The sequence below is a fragment of the Anneissia japonica genome, unplaced genomic scaffold, assembly GCF_011630105.1.
Source record: "Anneissia japonica isolate Jap-2015-1 unplaced genomic scaffold, ASM1163010v1 scaffold1826_len1998817_cov189, whole genome shotgun sequence".
Classification (NCBI taxonomy): Eukaryota; Metazoa; Echinodermata; class Crinoidea; order Comatulida; family Comatulidae; genus Anneissia; species Anneissia japonica.
This window is the reverse complement of record NW_022742159.1, coordinates 22,671-42,652: the sequence shown is the minus strand read 5'-3', so window position 1 is coordinate 42,652 and position 19,982 is coordinate 22,671. Positions and strand designations below refer to the sequence as shown.

Genomic DNA, 19,982 nt, shown 5'->3' with positions numbered 1-19,982 from the left:
GCGATTTTTTTTTCCGTACGAAACATTTACATGAAACTCCACTCGGGCCGTCTCGGCTGAATCGACCCGAAAATCTCATTGCAGAATTCAGGCTGTCTCTAATAGCAGGACGGCATGATCATTGCAGGTTTTCTTGAAAACTTAGATGAGAATGTGTTAAAGGTGCAAATTGTCGGAAAAGGAGTAGTAGGACTAGGATATAGACAAATGAAAGAAGATGAAAGTTGGTCCAGGGAGCTCTCATCATTCTGTCAAAGATAAATATCCTCACTTTGATATTGACTAAAGGAGAATGTGATTCCACTTCACACCTCAAATCATGCCAACATTCACAGTCCCAGGATTGATTGGGTTATTGAAGGGGGCGTTTATTCAAATTAGAAGGGGGTGCTTATTCAAACGGGGCGCTTAAGGCAATTTTCTCGTTATGAGGGGCGCTTATTCGATAGGGGCGCTTATTCAAACGGGGCGCATATTCTCGGGAGTACGGTAATACAAACATTGTCACCACCCCCACATTGCTAACTAACAATAACATAACACATTTACCGAGACAAACCCTTAGCCCTGGCAATTAAACCACCAGCACTTACTGTACCTTCAACATCCTCATCACCAACAATGACTTCACTATTATTCCTTTTAACATGAATACCACCACAAATCATCATTCATCACCGGCACCAACATCACTGCCACCATCACATTTATAGTAAATCATTACCACCACTGCAACTACAATCACTACTGTACAATTGCCACAGTCCTCATCTTAATTTCTATCTATATATCTTCATCACCTACAGTACATACATTACCACTACAGTACTACCATTATCAAGTTAACATAATTACTACTACCAAACCATCAACATCACCACAACAACCAATCATCATCAACATCACCACCCAACCTTTATCAACCTTACCAGCACTACCAAAAATGATACAGGAATCTAGTATTTAGTAGTAATATACCTATTGACAATGGCTACCAACAAACCATCATCAACAAATGGTAGTCAAGTCAACCTGGCTACTACTATTATTTTAACATTTGTGTTTACGATTTGCCATAAAGGTACAAATGTCCCATTCCCCTGCTATCAAACTACCTTTAATAAAATCAAGAACCCTATAAATGGGGTTAAAGGTTAGTGCGAAATTCAATGAAATGGAGTGCTCACAGGATATCCAGATATTGCTATTTGCTTTGTCATCTACTGTAGGATTATAAAAACAATGACTTTGTGAAAAATTGACCAAGCATACAATAATAATGCAATCTTCAGGTAGATCAAATTAACCAATTTGCCAAAAACAACAGTAAACAAGGTGAATAGACTTATTAGTATGGGATTGTTGGAAATGTAATTGGGAATACTGTTAAATGGATTGTTTTTCTCAAATTTCAATCATCTCCTATAAACCAGAATATATACAGATAGAAAGTCAACAACCTCCAGTCTCCATCCAACTAAAATATTGTTCATTTCAAAAAATGATTAAATCATCAGGGGCGGGTTTAGGGGGACCCTTTTGCAAAGCAAAAAAAAAAAAAAAAAAGAAAGAAAAAATTGATTGAAACGCCTCAGAGGTTATTTTTGGGCGTTTAGAAAACAACATTTTTGTGGGGCATGCCCCCAGACCCCTTACGGTAGTGTTATCTCGATCGGCCCCACTTTTGGTCCCCTTTCGGACATTACTGGATCCTGATCATACCCTAAAATCATCTTTTTATGTTTAACCATGGAAGTATAAAAATCATTAACATCCCATCAGCTTTGAAACAAACAAAAATCAAAATGTATATTTACTATATTTCATATGATGTTAAGTTTTACTTAATGCAAAGCCTACACAGACCATTGATTTTGTTTTGTGTGTATACCACTGTTGTAAAAAGTATAATAATAATTATAATTATCATTTTTTTTACCATTGGAACAAACAAACATACATTCCACAGGCATGTATTGTTTGAAGGAGCTTTGAAGGAGTGTTTATTCAAGGGAGGCATTTATTTTTGTTGGTGTAAAATGGATACATATACTCAAATAAATGCCCCTCAATTTTACCGTACATGTGGAACTACAACCGTCAAATGTGTTATTGCGTGATCATAAAGACTTATTGATCCAACCAGATTGAAAAAACATAATTCTACTGAGAGAAGAACATTAATAGAATATGTTGAGATTCGAGAATGATTGCTTCCATTAAGTTTGTTTACAATCATTTGGGGGAGGAGATTTACAGGCATTTATTCCAAATGAGGCTCTAAAGAGGGAGTTTACTGTATATTGAGAGGGAATTTATTTAAAGTGAGGCAATTCGAATAAACGGTGTAATTTTAATAAATGAGGTATTCTTTCTTTGAAAGGCCTCTCCAATAATTATGATTTCCATAGTCTGCTTGAGGTTTAAAACTCTGTCCTCGAATAAATGTCCCCCTAAATGGCTGTAAACAAAACTTCTCAAAAGCCCATCTCAAAAATAAATGCCTAGGAGAATTTTACTGTAATACAATAGTACTATATAGTTAGAGTATATTTATGACTGTTTCATGGACTTAAAGGTACCTGTAGTTCTATTCATTACTGAATGAAGGGGAATGAGCTGTTAGCCCATCTTAGTAAGCCTTGGCATTGTGTGGTAGGGTGGCCAGTTCCATTCCATGCCGCCTTTTCCCTCCCAAGTAGTGACCCACCGGGTACACATTTACACTCCTGGGTGGTAAGAGACAAACGTACAGTAGGTAAAGTGCCTTGTCCAAGAACACAACCGAAATGCACAGCGAAGGTTTGAACCCCGACCTCGAGAGACCAAAACCACTGCGCCAACGGCTACCACTCCAACCTTACTTAAACTGGACATATATCCTATATGTCATGCTTAGGTAATACTAGAACCCTGCAGTTGTCAACATATACTATTATGCAGTTAGTCATTAATTTGAACAGACACTATTTTCCAGTGAGTCTATTAATTATTGACCAGAAAATGTTGCCATTTTGAAGCACTGCAATCAAATTTTGGTCTGAGTTGTGGCTAATGGGAGGGCTCAATCTGTTTGTTTCTCCACTGATGCCACTAATGAAATATATTTATATTTTTTTAACAGATTTTAATCATTAATCATGTTTTCTCAAAACTAAATTGTAATTAATAATACTCACTGTCATTGCTACAGATATAGTATTTTGTCAAATTGTTCTCATCATCAATTTATCATCAAGTTCCATCAATAAATTCATGATTCATGTTTTTATTATTCAAAATGAGTTGTACAATACTGTAGTATGTATTTTGTGAGATGATAAGCCTAACAGCCTACTGTACCTGGTACTGCGGTCCATCCGTGTCTGAGAGAAGAGGTGAACCCGAGTCAAATCCGCTAAAACTTCTTGGTTTTACATCTGTTACCCTAACTTCCATTCCAAAGTCATCGTCATCGTCATCAAATCCTCCAAGCTTAGAATAAGACATGTTGGTAGGAATAAAATCAAGGTGATCTTCACTTGGGATTCAAATTTACAATGAAACTGTCTGGAAAAGTAGACAAAAGGGGAAGGTTTAACGTTATCAAATATTTTGTTAAAGTAGCTACATTATTCACATTCTTTAATAGTTAAGAAATTGTACTCTAATACTGGAGGGAAACCTATAGTACATGTTAAAATGGGGGCAAGGTTAGCAAAAAAAACCCAAAAAAAACCACCTCCCTTTCTCATCAGTTTTTATTCTTTGATAGGGTGATAAACTATAATTTTTATTATTGGGCTTAATGGTGCTCTTTTTGGTTTACTCTTCCCCTTTAGCTGGACACCGTTGTAGACAGTTGAAAGGAGGCAATCTACTGTATAGTTGTATTTTTTAATTAAAAATATTATGATGGATCAATGATCTTTTGTGAAAAAATGAAATCGAAGACTACTTAAATTAAAATAATACAATAGTTATAATAAATAATAAATGACTTATAGTCATTGTTATTATTTTCCTTTTTTTTTTCACTCCAGCACTTAGGGACCTATATAATTTTAACTTGATTTTTAATAATAACAAAATTACAAACTGAATTAAATTTTAAAAAAATTATTTACATAGGGACTCCTTTTTTTCCTTGTGATGTCTGTGATTTTTGTTTGTTCTCTACCGTTGTTCTTTTCTAGACACTGCGCTTCCAGCACCAATTTTGGTGGCGATGTTTGCACTTTACAAATCGTTATTTTTATTATTAGATAGGTCACGAATAATACCACCAAAATTTCGAATAAATAAAGACACTATGAGGCATTAAATGAAACAAACAACCATCTTTAATCATATTATTATTATTATTATTATTATTATTATATATTATGCACTATTCTATACAAATCCCAATAACATTATTATTATAAATAAAGCATTTTTATGTAATTTTTATATTTTGTATAAAACCGGTAGGGATTTTTAAATGTAAGCTTTTGATCTGTTTTATTGTTAATATATAGGAGAGCCTCTTGTTGATAGATATTTTTGTAATCCTCAGGCTTTTTTTTTTTGTATTCGTTTATTGTATGTTGCCAGTGTTGAAATAATTATTAAAAATATGAAATGAAATAAATTAAAATACTACAGTAGGCCTAGGCCTAGGTTAGTTGTTGTAGACTGTAGGCAGTGTTTAGTCATGTACTGCGTACGTCACGAATGACTGGTCTTCTACGTAAACACACCTTGACGACAAGAGTGACTCACCACCCGGGGGAAAAGATAGCCGTGCTAGCAGCTAGGCCGATCGGGCCTGGAGTTCGGGAAAAATTCCTGGCATTATAAAATGAACAAGAAATAAAAAGAATGTACAAGTACTTACGCGTTTGAGGCCCGCGTTTGATTAGTTTAACTTTAGCTCCAGAATTAACGAAAGTTAAAAACCGGAAAACAACGTCGTTGTACGATACTGAAATTAGTTAAAACACAAGGCCCTTTCCTTCGCTTCTTGGTCTAAAAACTTTTTGTGTGAAAGCTTTGGTGAGAGTTCATTAGGCAAGTCCATATTTGACAAGGGGTATACAACTCATCATCTCCAACGAAGTTGTAAAAATCATACATGATTTATACTAATTTTAATATTCCATCACTAAATAAAAGAAGACTAGTAGAAACAGAACATAAATAAATGTATTATGGAATAATAATAATAATTGAGATTCAAAATATGGGTAATATTACTTACCTTCAAGAAATGGAAGAACCATAAAACATGGCTGCGCCCACAGATCGATTGTAGTCAGAGGACAATGTGAAAAGTAAACATGAAATGTTTTTGGTGTTTAAGTCGTATTTCTTGTATATTAGTTATTCTGTCTTATTCAGAATGCATGTTCACTAGTGATGAGATAATTTCTTTTCGGTAAGTTACGATTCACAGCTGTTTAAGCTAGGCTACTACAACTAGGCCTAGTAGTAGTACTAGCCTAGACTTGGCCAGTTAGCAGAGTCTCGGATAGCCAGGCTAGTCTAGCCAGTACTACTAGGCCTAGTAGGCCTACTATGCCTAGACCTATCTAGTTAGGGCCACCGAGGCACTGACTCGCCCTCTCAGGCTGGATGTGGGTAGGTAGGTATGATATGGTGGGTGTGGGTTTACACATATTTCTATATAATGACTTTTATAGTTAAGTTATTTTTCTATCCAATTTCAATTTTGGATGTGTGCCACTGTAATAAAAAAGTGATTCCAGATAAAAACTAAAATATGTGCCACAGTTAATTGAGCCAGTCAATAAAATTATGATTCGTCTGTAGGCCTATATAAAGACACATTCTTATTTTTTACAGTGAACGTGTCCGGGAAATGTTTCAGTTTGGTTATGAAGGATATTTGAAACATGCTTACCCTTACGATGAGTTACAACCTTTGACATGTGATGGCGTTGATACGTGGGGAAGGTTTGTTAAGTTTAATAAAAATAAAGGAATGAAAATAAAATAAAGTTAAAGTTAATGTAAAACCTTAGAATCTCTCTCACATGTTTCCTATTCTGGTAGCATTTTGAAGTCAACCACTGAAAAGTTGTTCAGTGACGACCACATATTCTCTTGGAGAGGAAGGCTAAAGTGCAACAAATACTGTTTGTTCCAAAGCCACATTTTTCTTAATATTTTCAATACCTGACTATGATAAAACTTATGATGATGAAATAAGTAGTAATTTACAAATATGTTTTTCTTTATATTTTTTCCACGACTTCAGCTACTCGTTAACCTTAATTGATGCATTGGACACTCTCGCTGTGATGGGCAACTACACAGAATTCAACCGAGTTGCAAGGCTGCTGGTGGAAACGTTGGATTTTGATGAAGACATCAATGTGTCCGTGTTTGAAACAAACATTCGGGGTAACAACCAAAATATTAATTATAGTAAATAGAATAAACAAGATCTTAGAACAATATACATTTTATTTACTTTGGTTATTTAATATCATTTAATAAAATATTGAATCAAAATAAATTTTATTTTATTCTTCTATAATATTCTATTATATTTTTGCCACAGTTGTTGGTGGCCTTATCTCAGCACACCTAATGTCTCGAGACACTGGATTCCAAGTGCATGCAAATTGGCCGTGTGAGGGCCCACTCCTCAACCTTGCAGAGCAAGCTGCTGAGAAGATTATCGCAGGTTTGATTCTGTTTAGTAAAAAATTGTTGCTTGCCCTCAATTAAAACAACACTGTGTAGTGAATTGTGTTAATAATGTGGCGTTACAATTGCATTCATTAACACGTCAACTGCCAAGCCCTTTTCCTAATTCCATTCTATACGCCAAGGCATAAAGGGTGCCTATAATGAAAATATTTCCATCAACTATCTAGTGATCATCCTTAAATTTGATTATAAAATGCCTATACATCAGTAATTTAGATGAGCCTATCTATCTATCTTCCGATAAGTACAGGCCTCACTGATATGAGGATTATCATACTAGTAGAGGCATGGACTATAGGTTGTACAGTAACATTCTTCTCTCCTAAGGGTCCCTTTGTGTCTGAGCTCCATGGTAAATCGGTATCAGTTACTCTTGTCTGTTTACAACAGGAGCTTTATGGTAAACCCCCCCCCCCCCTACTGTACTTGTCTCAAAAGATGTACTGGGTTCTTTATAGTACACATGAGCCATTTTTACACTGGGCCTACAGTTTATACTGTAGTCCTTATCGAAGAGAACTTGTTTCACCACCAGAATCATAGACGGGCGTGCCGTTTGAACCAGCACCGATATTATAGCTGTACTTTGCAGCACCCCTGCCTTAGCCACTTTGCCATTCAACTCACCTATTATTGAATGACTTATATAGTAAATGTTTATAATTACATTTCTGTAGCATTTGATACAAAAACTCGAATGCCATATGGAACAGTGAACTTAATGTATGGAGTACCCAAGGGTGAGACGCCCATCACCTGCACTGCTGGAGTCGGTACATCTGTCTCTTATACACATCTAGATGTGTATAAGAGACAGGAATAATACCACCAAAATTTCGAATAAATAAAGACACTATGAGGCATTAAATGAAACAAACAACCATCTTTAATCATATTATTATTATTATTATTATATATTATGCACTATTCTATACAAATCCCACTAACATTATTATTATAAATAAAGCATTTTTATGTAATTTTTATATTTTGTATAAAACCGGTAGGGATTTTTAAATGTAAGCTTTTGATCTGTTTTATTGTTAATATATAGGAGAGCCTCTTGTTGATAGATATTTTTGTAATCCTCAGGCTTTTTTTTTTTGTATTCGTTTATTGTATGTTGCCAGTGTTGAAATAATTATTAAAAATATGAAATGAAATAAATTAAAATACTACAGTAGGCCTAGGCCTAGGTTAGTTGTTGTAGACTGTAGGCAGTGTTTAGTCATGTACTGCGTACGTCACGAATGACTGGTCTTCTACGTAAACACACCTTGACGACAAGAGTGACTCACCACCCGGGGGAAAAGATAGCCGTGCTAGCAGCTAGGCCGATCGGGCCTGGAGTTCGGGAAAAATTGTTAAAAAGAACGGCGCCTGTCTCTTATACACATCTAGATGTGTATAAGAGACAGACGCTGAGCCGTCTTACAGGCAACCCAATGTTTGAGGACGTGGCATTGGAGGCATTGGATGCATTGTGGGAAAGAAAATCAGAAATTGGCTTGGTAAGCACTGACTGCCTTTTGACACCAATACAATTATTTGTGTTAATATTCTAAAACATAGTACTGTACACTTTTTAAGGCCAAAATATAAAATTGTTTTGTTTCCCAAGAACAATAGCATTTGAAAATCAAGGTCGGATTGTCAGCCCTACTTCTAGGGTTTAATTCAGTCTCTGGAGGAAGAAAATTTTTGATAAAAAAATACAAGTTTAAGAGCTTTAATTAGGGAGTTAGCGTGATGTCTCGAAAGACATTTTGCTGACTAAACGGATGAAGAATGTATGCCGATTTTTCTAAGACACAAAAGCCATATATTGGGAATGGTTAATGAGATACAGATTTTTGAATATTTAAGAAACTGGGGGAAAAGGCATAACCACTATTTTTTCTACCTTTCCCCCCGTTTTTAAATATTAAAAAATAACCATTCCTGAGTTTTTCGTCAGGTATGCTTTTTGTGTTGTGGAAAAATCAGTTGTACAAAATATCAAATAAATTTTTTCCTGGAGCCTAACTTAAATGCCAACATCCCTCATCCTTTGCATTTTAAAGGGCTAAATCCATGGTACTACTTATAATTTTGTGCTCATTCTGTGCCAGAAAATAAAGCTGACTCTAGATATAACCTTTATTGCAATCTCAAAAATAATTTTGATTGGATACAATACAATACAATGTGTAGGCATAATAAAACAAGAGAACAAGAAAAAAAGTTCCAATGAACACATCAAAACGCATGAAAAAAAAAAAGATTTTTTAGATTTTTGGGTCGGTCAAGTGGTTTTTTGCTTAATATGGAAATGCCAGTTGATTGATGATTTTTTTCAGGTGGGCAATCATATCAATGTAGAGTCAGGTAAGTGGACAGCACTTGACGCTGGTATTGGCGCTGGCATCGACTCTTACTTTGAATACCTTCTCAAAGGAGGTTTGTTGCTAGGCAACAGTCATCTGTTGGAGATGTTTTATGGTATGTATTTTTGAGGAGTTTGTTTATGCAATGCAATACAGTGTTCATGATATAAATGTGCCCCTGATTTGCTCTGGAATGAATTCCCATCTACATTCTTTGCTCTCTGTTTTCAAGTAGAGACTTAAATCACACCTTTTCCAGTCTTTTTGATTTATCTCTGTTTTCTGTTAATTTTCCACTTTTGTTGCTAGGACAGGCTAGGCCAGATGCCAACACTATTTGAGCACTTGTGAGTCATGTACCTGCTAACCACTGCTTGTTGGTGGTCTCTAATTGCAAGTGAATGGTGTGATAATGTTGGTTCCTCTGCGTTAGTCTGTTTCAGTTATTTATTTTAGCTAGGTTAGCTCAGTTAACCTACTAGAATAGATTTTTCTGTACAGCGTATGGTGACCACATATTACCGTATGCGCTATATAAATCTCCAAACATTACCATAAAAAAATATAAATACAAACATAATTAACATTATTTCGGAAACAAGTTTTTAGTAAATAACAAAATACAATGAAAAAGCTAATTTTACATGGGTCTCAATTATAATGCTCTTTCTTTCACAGAATATGAAACAATGATTGAAAAATATATCAAGAAGGATGATTGGTACATGTGGGTACAGATGAGTAAAGGTGTTGTAACTGTTCCTGTATTCCAGTCATTGGAGGCATTCTGGCCTGGGTTGCAGGTGAGAAAAATTAAGTATAACTATCTGCTTTCTGCAGAACTGTTTAATGATGATTGATGGCAAATTCAAGGGGGGTGGGGGCAGCTTTTCAAAATTATAAAACAATGGAGACATATATATATAATCATATTCAAATTCAAGTCTGAGAGTGCCATTTCAGGTCATTTGGAGGTGCCAAAATCATGTGTTCTTACCACAGCCCGAACCATGGTGGGACTGTGATAGTGTAGACCCTCCATCTGTGAAAGTCTGTCCTAGGTCCCTCTCTATTTCAAATTCCTGGGTAAGCCACTGATAATTAAACAAAGCACAAATATGTAAAACTTACTGCGAGCCACACCAAATGAAACTATTCAGAAATTTATATCTTTCTTTTTTTTCCTTGGCATGACCTACAGGCTATATCTTGGGGTTTTTTTTATTTTTTATTACAGGATTTTTTTTTTCTTTATTACAGGATTTTTTTTTTCTGAATTCCTACTTGGATTACAGGTCTCTTGGATATTACCCTTATTAACATCTTTAACCATGAAATTTGCAGCAATACAATCCAGGGGTCTAATTGCAAATACCAAAGATTGCTGCAGCATTGTTATCCATGGATTTGAAGCAACATTATCCAGGGTCTCTTTAGTATTCATTTTACATTTTTGCAAGTACTTAGGATTGTTGCAGCATTACTTTCCATGGCCTCAATACTTTCTTTTGGTTTCTGTGGCGATTCTGCAGCATTGTTATCCAGGGATTTGAAGCAACATTATCCAGGGTCTCTTTAGTATTCATTTTACATTTTTGCAAGTACCTAGGATTGTTGCAGCATTACTTTCCATGGCCTCAATACTTTCTTTTGGTTTCTGTGGCGATTTTAATTATTGATAACTTTCCTGTTTTATTTCACATGACAGAATTGAATGAAACTGACATTCACATTTGCAGAGTGGTTCAAAATTCATAAATTGGTGGAAAATAATTAAAAGAATACAGTTCAGATCATCAAAATATTTTACAAAACAGATAAAATTCGCACAAGGCAGCAAAAATAACAACAAAAGATGAAGGAAGGATGACCCATGAAAGTTTTCTCTAAAAGGTACAGCTTATTTCCAATGGGGTCCTACATAAAACCAATTATAAACAGGAAAGTACTATAATTAAATATGGTAAAAAAATTCAAATAAAAACGTTAAATACAGACAAAAGGCATCAAAACAATTTATGTTGTAGAAGTGTAAAAAAGTCAAATACATAGTATTATTAAATATAATTCATCTTTTTATATATTTTCAGAGTATGATGGGAAAAATTGATGATGGTATGAAATCATTGCATAACTACTACCAGGTCTGGCAGCAGTTGGGTTTCCTCCCGGAATTTTATAACATAGTTCATGGCAAAGTGGTAGATAAACGTGACGGATACCCACTTAGGCCAGGTAAGAACTCAAGTTAAGATGTGACATGGAATGGACACAATCTGCAGCAGTCGATGCTGGTCGATTCACATGACATATGAGGCCTGTCATCCCAAAATCAGTGTACTATTGCTAAGTTTAAAATTAGCATAAAAGGTTGTGGCAGTATTGTATACTTTAGTACAGAGAATCTGTAATACTTTTACTCATAACTTTGGCAATAGTAAGCCGATTATAGCAAAAGACCTATCATTTTAAAGCTCTTATAATGTGGAGAATATGAATATGTTAAAATGTCTATTTTTTTATTTTGGTCATTGATGCATTTTTGGCATGGCAAGCCCCATATACTCGGTGCAAGAAACACAGCGAGATGCAATTTGCTTTTCCTTACTCTTACACAGATCACACTAAATTCTATACACCCAGTGGTAGTCATATTTTTCAATTTAGGAATTTCTATTGGGAAAAACCGTTACATCTTTTGTGGTACACTGACGATAATGAAATTTCGTTAAATTCCATTTCACTTCTTCGTCTCATAAAAATAACAAGAAGAGAGCAAATCCAAAATTAGAACTAAATCAACTGTCAAGTGGATTACTTAACAAATAGACAGAGACACAATGTAACAAAAAATGTATAATATATCATAATAAACCCTTAAAATAATCTTTCAAAACTTTGTAAAATATAAGTTTTTTTTTGCACATCATTCAGCAAATTATCCCAAAGACGACAAAAATAATTACAAATAGAATATTTAAACAATCAGTTCTGGCATAAAACAAAAATATACAGTGTTTTTGTCACATCTTATAATAGATCCCAGAACATTTTTCTTCATTGTTCTAATAGTCCAACAAAAAAAAAAAAACACTTTAACAAAACATCTGGGTTTTTCAGGGCACTATAAATACAAATTATTTTGTAACACTTCAATCTTTCATTCATTATTTATTTTTGCCTTGCTTTTGTTTCAAGTAGTATGGCCTTCTCAGAGCCAAACACTGTTTTTTCAGAAGGCTCAACATGCAAATTACAACATGTATATAAATCAAAATGCAATACATTTATCTTTTTCTCCATTTCTTAGAACTTGCAGAGAGTATAATGTACTTATACCAAGCAACCAAAGATCCATTTTTGCTCCAAATGGGCAGAGACATGATAGAATCCATAGAAAAAGTTGCCAAGACCAGGTGTGGCTATACATCAGTAAGTAATTTTCATTATCATCAACACTAGTCAATAAAGCACAAGCTTAGTTGTCTAGTGGTTATGACACCAGGTTAGTTATCTGGAGGTTGTGGGTTCGATTTACACCCGAATCACTTGCACATTTTTTTTTTCGCAAGTGTTTGGGAAGGTACTGAATATTTGGTACAATTACACGTCAGTTAGGGCAAAACATAACTCTTATAATTCTCATTATCTTATTTATTTATTTTTTAATGGAATTTTTTTTCTATAGATTTCCCTAAATAGAAATTCTTTTGTGTCTAGAAAATTGTATCATCGAATAAAGGGAATAAATATTAGTTTTTGTAGTTTAGCACTTAAATTTGCAAAACTGTTGTTTTTTAACTCCTCTGTAATTAACTATGAATGCAGTGGCGATCTCCATCACACGCTATTAGCCGATAGTTGTGGGAACTTTCAACTATATACAAGGTGGGCAGGGCTTATGCAAAAGTCTATATGAGGAATAAATATGAATCTTGTAATTATTGAAGAAGATCTGCTCATATATGGAATGATGTTGTCATATCACACACACACATGAAATAGTGTAACAAGTGTAAAACTATCATGAATGATGAAAGTACTGTACTAATTTCATTTCTATAAAAAAAAAAATATAACTGGAAACAACATAAACAAATACATCTTTATTCAGATATTTTTTATTGGCCTTTAGTAGCAACAACTGAAGCAATATTTTGATTTCCTTACTTATTCATACATAATGTTTATTTTTAGGATAATGCTAATGAACAGATTTTATATTTGTTTTTTCTTTTGATAGATAAAAGATGTCCGGAATCACCAACTAGACAATCGTATGGAATCTTTTTTTCTATCTGAAACTACAAAATATTTATACCTTTTATTTGATCCAGATAATAAAATTCATGGCACTGGGGGTAAAGGGGAGGTTATAAATACAGATTCCGGAAGCTGCGTTGTAAATTCTGGCAGTTATATCTTCAACACAGAAGCACATCCTGTGGACATAGGCGCCCTCGATTGCTGCAAAAAACAACCCGCACAAGAGGAAATAGAATTTGCTTTTAATGTACTAAGAAACAATAAAAAACGTTTACAATTCTTAAATAATTATGTAAACAGTGATCAGCACACAAGGCGTGACCTCACTAGTACTTTCAATTGCTCTGCACGTCCGTTTTATTCTAGATTATCAATTTTAGGTGAAATGTTTGAGGAAGAGATTATCAAACAAGCTAAACTACCAGAAAATGTATGTCAAGATTCTATAGCAAAACCATAACCATTGAGTACAGTATTAAAACAGTTGTTCTTTTTTTTTTGAAATGGATATTAAATTATTGTTAGACTTTAAAAAATAAACAAATAAATTGAGTAGTTTTATGTCCATGATGTTGTCTTTCATGTTCACTGATTTATCAGTTTATTATTGCTTAACTTATTTGGGAATTAAAATGATTTAACAACAACAGTTCCTTCTGCCTTTAAACCTTGAACAATTTCTTACTTTCTATTCCTCTTAACATATTTGCACAGTACTCAAACAGTTTTGAATTCCCAGATAGTGAAACAGATCTTATAATCAAAGCTTTCACATCTCAAAGTTGGGAAAAGCAATATTCACTGGATGGTTTCAATTATAAGTCACCAAGAACCAGGGCGTTCACTGGCTCTTGTTCTAGTCCTTTTAAAAGTTGATGGTGATTTTTTACTTTGTTTGCGAAATGGAAGTGGAACGCCAAATTGCGAGCACATTTTTTGTAACGCTTTTTCATACTCCTGGTTCAATTTGGCAGACTCGTGTAATGCATACTTAAGATCTTCAATTTCTTCAAAAAATCCCTGAAGGAGAAAAAAGAAGAAGAATAAATTCCAAATTTCATGCTGCTTTCTGTTCTAATACTGCGCTTGGTCATACAGTACTTAAATTCAATTCAACTTCAAAAATATTTTATTATCCGGAATGAAATTCATTTGCTCATTGCATGATATATAAAAAAAACAATGCCCAATGAATAAAAGATATATAAAATACAGTAGTTAAAACATGAATAAATAATTAAATATGTAAATAAATGAATAATTAAATAAAATGATTTAAACAATTTTAAGAATATCAAACTTTCTAGACCTGTATATTATTTTTATTGTTTTTATTATTATCATCATTTTTATCACACTCACACTCTGATTGCTGTTGGAATAAAGGATTTTCTGTACTGCTCAGTATTTGGAACTAGTTGTATTTGTTTAAGGCATATAACAGACAAAAATAGCAAACTCAAACGCTTTCTAAGTAGCAACCCGTTTCTCACAACAAACATGTAAACAAGATAGAAGTCTACATAAAGTATGTCTTGGTTAAATTCTATTCCTGCTACAAATTTGTTGAAGTTTGTCAGATTCAGACCAGTGGTGGCGCCAACGAGGGGAGGCCTATTTAAATAACGCTATTTTGACTGGCAATCCCTAATATTGTGGTCTAAAAGCACATGTTGGACCATATTAAGCCATATAAACTCTCCCTGTGAACCCTGCAAGAGAGTTTTTATTCTGGGCCATCTACCAAGGTTTTATCGGCCTCTTGGCTTGGACCCCTCCTTCGGACATGTCGGACCCCTTGTCAGTTAATTTCTGCCGCCACCGCTGATTCAGATACAACAGAAAATGTTAAAAAGAAATAAGAAAACTTTATTTAAATATCAAAATATATTTTTCACCTCATCCAACCCTTTCAATTCACTGGACAGTTTCTTTTTCTGTTTGTACATTTTATCCCGCTCTTTTTTCACCTTTTCTAGCTCTGTTCTAAGATCTGAAAAACAAAGAAATTAGCTGCAGGAAGTGAAATTACATAGCTGAATATTACTAATGTCTTTTGACCGCATAAGTGATGCAGTGGTTTGGTGCCTGCTTTCTAATCTCAAGAGTTCTGGGTTCAATTCCTTCAAAAGGTAGTATTTACAAACTTCTACTAAATGAGATACTATTGCCATAGAAACATGCGGCACAGTGGTTGGGCATTGGGATTTTCATTTGAAGGACATGAGTTCTAGTCTTCGGCAGATCTTGCCACATGTGCAATATATTAATAATAATAATATTTCATCTAGGTTTGTTTGGAATACTATATAAAGCAAGTAGCTATTTTATTTATTTTTTTTAGCTGATAGAATAACAACACTGTTAAATACTTTGATAAATCATTATATAATAATTAGGAAAGTACAATAAAAATTATTGGAGTTTACCTAGTGAATTATCTAATTTTTTTCTGCTGCGACTGTTTTCGTGGTGTGTTTCTATCTTTGGATTTGATGATTTCTCGTTGAGCCTTGAGAAGTTCTTGCTCCAATCCATTAATCTTTAGCTGCAGATTTGTAAAAGAAACATGTAATAATGATTATTATTTTGTTTAACAAAAACATGTTGACATGCCTAAATATGGTCATGATGACATCACATCATGACCATATATGGGCATACAATAGTGTTTTGTCAAACGAAATTTGATAGTCTGGATAGCGATTCACAATTCATGAAACATTTGTTGAAGTTATAATTTAGTTCTTCAATAATCTACTTTGTATAAGCAATAATCAATCTCGCATTGAAAGCAGCGATCCTTTGCAGGAAGAAACTGTATAACCAGGGTGCAAGTTTGTTAGAGCAAATACTGCATACATAGATTCTATGCATGTGATTGGTTAAGAAGCGGGCAATATAAAGTACTACTTTTCTTATGGGATAGTACCTTTTTGTTATCATGTCTGACCATACATATACTGTAAAAAAATTATCTGTTGTTACTATTTTTATCATAATTATCATATTATTTTTATCAGTTAAAAATAAATTTACTAAATATCAGAAAATATAAAACAACCACAATGTTTTTTGTTATTGCCCAAGGTTGACATTTCTTTCCAAGAAAATGAAACCAAACTGATAGTAGGCATTATTGAGAAAAGAACAGCAGCAGGAAGTATTGTACAATAGGTATACTGGGATTAATGGTCCAGGATATACTCAGCACTGGGTTCAAATGTCAAACTATTTGACTTGAAATATTACAAAGGTTGTGTGTGAAAGAATTAATCTTATTCAAATTCTGAACATAAGAATTCCTCCTTACTAAAAGTGAGGATATTGTTTCCATATGCTGTGTGTTGGTCCTCACTTCCTTTTCATAGCGTCGCATTAACTTATCATGCATAGATAGCAATCTGTAAGAAAAACATACCAGACACTTCATAATAATAAAAGCCAAATAAAAAAAATCACTAGTTTCTTGTCACATAACCATTTATCTCTGCCTCCTCACCAAATTTTTACTTAATTATTTTTTTTTACGAAAAAAATTTAATAAATAAGACAATATGAATAATAATAAAAAATAATAATAAATAGAAATAATAGAATAAAAAAAAACTAATAATAATCAGAAATAATAATAATATAAAAATACACAAAAAAAATCATTCTGGTTTACTTGTTAATATTTAATAAATAAATAAATAAGAATAATGTGAATAAGAATAAGTATTAAAAAAGAATCATAGAAATAATAAATAGAAATGATAAAATACAAAACTGATAAAAGGAAGTACTGTAATACTGTATAAAAAATACAAATAAAATAAAAAATGTATCTAATAAATTAACACATTATTAATAAAAAAAAAAAAACCCTCTAATATATTAACAATACATTCAAATATTTCTTGTTTACTTGTTCATTATCTAAATGTGTGATGATGATAATACAAATTCAAATTTTAATTGATCAAAGCTACAGCACCTTGTTGTCTTATCATCTTTTTCCTCTTTTTGGACTTTCTTCGGTGCGGAGATTCGGATCGGTAAACGTGCGCACTGGTCAGTTTGTGTTGAACATCTACGAACAGAAGAGATATACACATTTTAAATAGGCCTATCTAGGAAGTGGGAAATTATTAAAACACTACTTAGATTGAATAACAAAGAAAAGATTCACAAAACAAAAATAAAATTGCAGTGGAATCATACAAGAAAATTATCTGAAACAGTAATGCAAACAAATAGAACATTGAAAATAACATACGAAGATATCTGCTGACTTACTCTCGAGTAGTGACATAATTACGAAGAAGTTTCTCAATTCTACTACTTTCTTCAATTGCTTTTAATTCCATTTCAAGATTTTTGTTAATCTTCTTCAGTTTCTTCAACTTCTTCCGCATTTGTTCATTTTCAAACGAGAGCTACACCATAAATCAAATTAAGAGAATGAACACATACAACCAATACAGGATATGTGATCAGTAGAACAAAACTATAAAGCAAAGGTGTAATTAAAATACGTATGCATTTTATCAAACATTAGCCATGGCTGCTAAAATAAAACAATAAATAAGTGGATTTCCAGGTGTGGGGGAAGGTGTATAAAGCTGAGTACTGTACTGACTTCGCTCATTATGGAACTTACATAGACACCATGTCTACACCATGCATGATCCTAGTCTGGGCCTGGGGAGGTTAGCCTATAGCGCACGGCCTATAAAGTAAAACTATTGAGACCGAAATGAAGGCACGACAAAAATGATCGGATACCAGATAGTACAGAAAGCAAGGCCATTCAAGGCCCTACTGTACATACCTGCCCGCATGCGAGCACAAATCAGTGGCATATTAAGGTGGTGCGTCCTCCCCCAAAAAATTACTCGGCCCCCCCCAGTCCTCCCCCCAAAAATCACGGTCAAGTAGTTAAAAACTTATTTTGCGAATTAGCACCCCTCTCAACTGATAATCGAGCGCCCCCCCCTTCACCTTCAAGTCCCCCATCATTGTCTCTTATACACATCTAGATGTGTATAATCGCATCGTGCGGGACCGTCCTGCATTTCAAACTGACTTTGGATGAAACACGCATTTTGCAGAAACACATGCGTGATCATAAAGTCTATGCGTGATAACAAATTCAGGGGAAAATGTATTAAAAAAAATTAGAAGAAATTGGTTTTATTAAATATATAAAGAAGGTCATGCAGTAGCTTGAGTCAATACGCCTTTTTCACGAATCGATAGACATCTTGAAGTGATGACAAACATTGCGAATCAGCGGTGCGTAACCAACAGAAATAAGATAAGCTTTTGGGTGGATTTTTTGACATCATGTTATTTAAAAAATCATAACTCTATAACGGGGCGTTGTATCCAAAAAAAATTTCTAGCAAAATGTTCTTAAAAGACTAGTCTACACCACTATATGATTGAAAAATTTTGTTGACCTCTTAAATCAAGATTGAAAAATAAAAGCCTATCTCAGTAGTGTATTAAAATAGGTATATGCATTACAGTGCTGTAGTACTAGAAATACTCTGAACTAGCATTGTTTTTTAGTTACCATATGAGAGTTTCCTGTGTTAAAAACATGATTTACTATACTATACCTCTTTATAAAACATAACTTGTACTTTGTAATAAGAGAAATATGTATATTATCGCTACTTGGAACAGTATACACATCTAGATGTGGATAAGAGACAGATATAGTGGTGTAGACTGGTCTTTTAAGAACATTTTCCTGGAAACACTTTTTGGATACGACGCCCCGTTATGGAGTTATGATTTTTTAAATAACATGATGTCAGAAAATCAGCCCAAAAGCTTATCTTATTTCTGTTGGTTACGCACCGCTGATTCGCAATATTTGTCATCACTTCAAGATGTCTACCGATTCGTGAAAAAGGCGTATAGGAGAGCTTTTGTTTCTCGTACGAGAATCAATTCTCTTTCCCCACCAAAACAACCCAGCCGGCCAACACGCACTTAGTAGAATCTAGTCACGTGCAGTCTTACACGTTCATTGTAACAACCAACCATTGATATGACTAGAACCGCACCTAATAAGCTAGAAACCAGGGGCCCTGGCGCCCTCCCCACTAAACTGGTGACGGTGTAGTCACGCACTTCAAATCTCTCAGGTTGGTAACTACTATACCAACCATCAGTACCCCCATTTCAAGATACGCCACTGGCACAAATGAGGCCTGCTAGGGCTAGGTAGGTAGCCTAGCTAGCTAAGCCCTAGGCCTATCTACACATATATACTGTACTCATCATCCATTCATCATTCATCATAATCTAGCCTAGCCTATAATATATAGACATCTTTAGGCTAGGCTCCCGTGCGTGTGGCATGTTTTGAATAATAATTCAAGTTTCTAGAAAAAAGGTTTCAAAAATCAGTGCAAAATGTTGTTACAGAAAACGTACATACATGTGAACATTTATGAATTCCTGGAATATCCATTATTTCAACAAATACTGGTAATAGGCCTAGACCTAGGGCTACCCTGCCTCGAAAAATGGTACAAATCTTTAAATTTCCCGCTGTTGTACGCCCTCTCCCTGTTTCATATTTGCCCTCTTATCTCCAGTAGAAACACGCCCTCCACGAGGATCATTTTTTTAAGCGTGTTGGCGCTACAC

The 19,982-nt window shown here is 34.1% G+C and overlaps 2 protein-coding genes and 1 pseudogene across 5 annotated transcripts in view; 1 reads left to right on the top strand and 2 right to left on the bottom strand.

The window, feature by feature from the left end:
- The window catches only part of LOC117118959 (protein NDRG3-like), a 35,746-nt gene extending 30,727 nt beyond the window's left edge, over window positions 1-5,019 (bottom strand). Inside the window, exons 1-2 of one of the 4 annotated variants that reach the window (XM_033263700.1) lie at window positions 4,859-5,019; window positions 3,343-3,545 (exon numbers count right to left, since the gene is read on the bottom strand). In XM_033263700.1, the coding sequence (XP_033119591.1) occupies window positions 3,343-3,489 (147 nt within the window). In that variant the 5' untranslated portion in view covers window positions 3,490-3,545; window positions 4,859-5,019. Of the gene's footprint in view, window positions 1-3,342; window positions 3,550-4,858 lie in introns of all 4 variants that reach the window. The other 3 variants (XM_033263699.1, XM_033263702.1, XM_033263701.1) reach the window with 3 other exon arrangements.
- Window positions 5,020-5,238: 219 nt separating this feature from the next.
- On the top strand, window positions 5,239-13,886 carry LOC117118990 (ER degradation-enhancing alpha-mannosidase-like protein 2). The gene is made up of 11 exons (XM_033263753.1): window positions 5,239-5,398; window positions 5,827-5,937; window positions 6,242-6,387; window positions 6,548-6,673; window positions 7,377-7,501; window positions 8,118-8,210; window positions 9,039-9,180; window positions 9,744-9,868; window positions 11,156-11,300; window positions 12,376-12,497; window positions 13,309-13,886. Exons 1-11 carry the CDS (start codon window positions 5,301-5,303, stop codon window positions 13,789-13,791), a joined length of 1,716 nt encoding a protein of 571 aa, XP_033119644.1. The 5' UTR covers window positions 5,239-5,300; the 3' UTR covers window positions 13,792-13,886.
- LOC117118988 lies at window positions 13,822-19,928 on the bottom strand (annotated as a pseudogene).
- Between the last annotated feature and the right edge of the window lie 54 nt (window positions 19,929-19,982).

What these genes read in the sequence shown, in the direction of transcription:
- LOC117118990 (XM_033263753.1), top strand. Translation starts at nt 5,301, where the DNA reads ATGAAATGTTTTTGGTGTTTAAGTCGTATTTCTTGTATATTAGTTATT. An exon ending in GGCGTTGATACGTGGGGAAG is followed by an intron (nt 5,938 to 6,241) that starts GTTTGTTAAGTT and finishes CCACGACTTCAG; the next exon opens with CTACTCGTTAACCTTAATTG. An exon ending in TCTGTTGGAGATGTTTTATG is followed by an intron (nt 9,181 to 9,743) that starts GTATGTATTTTT and finishes TTTCTTTCACAG; the next exon opens with AATATGAAACAATGATTGAA.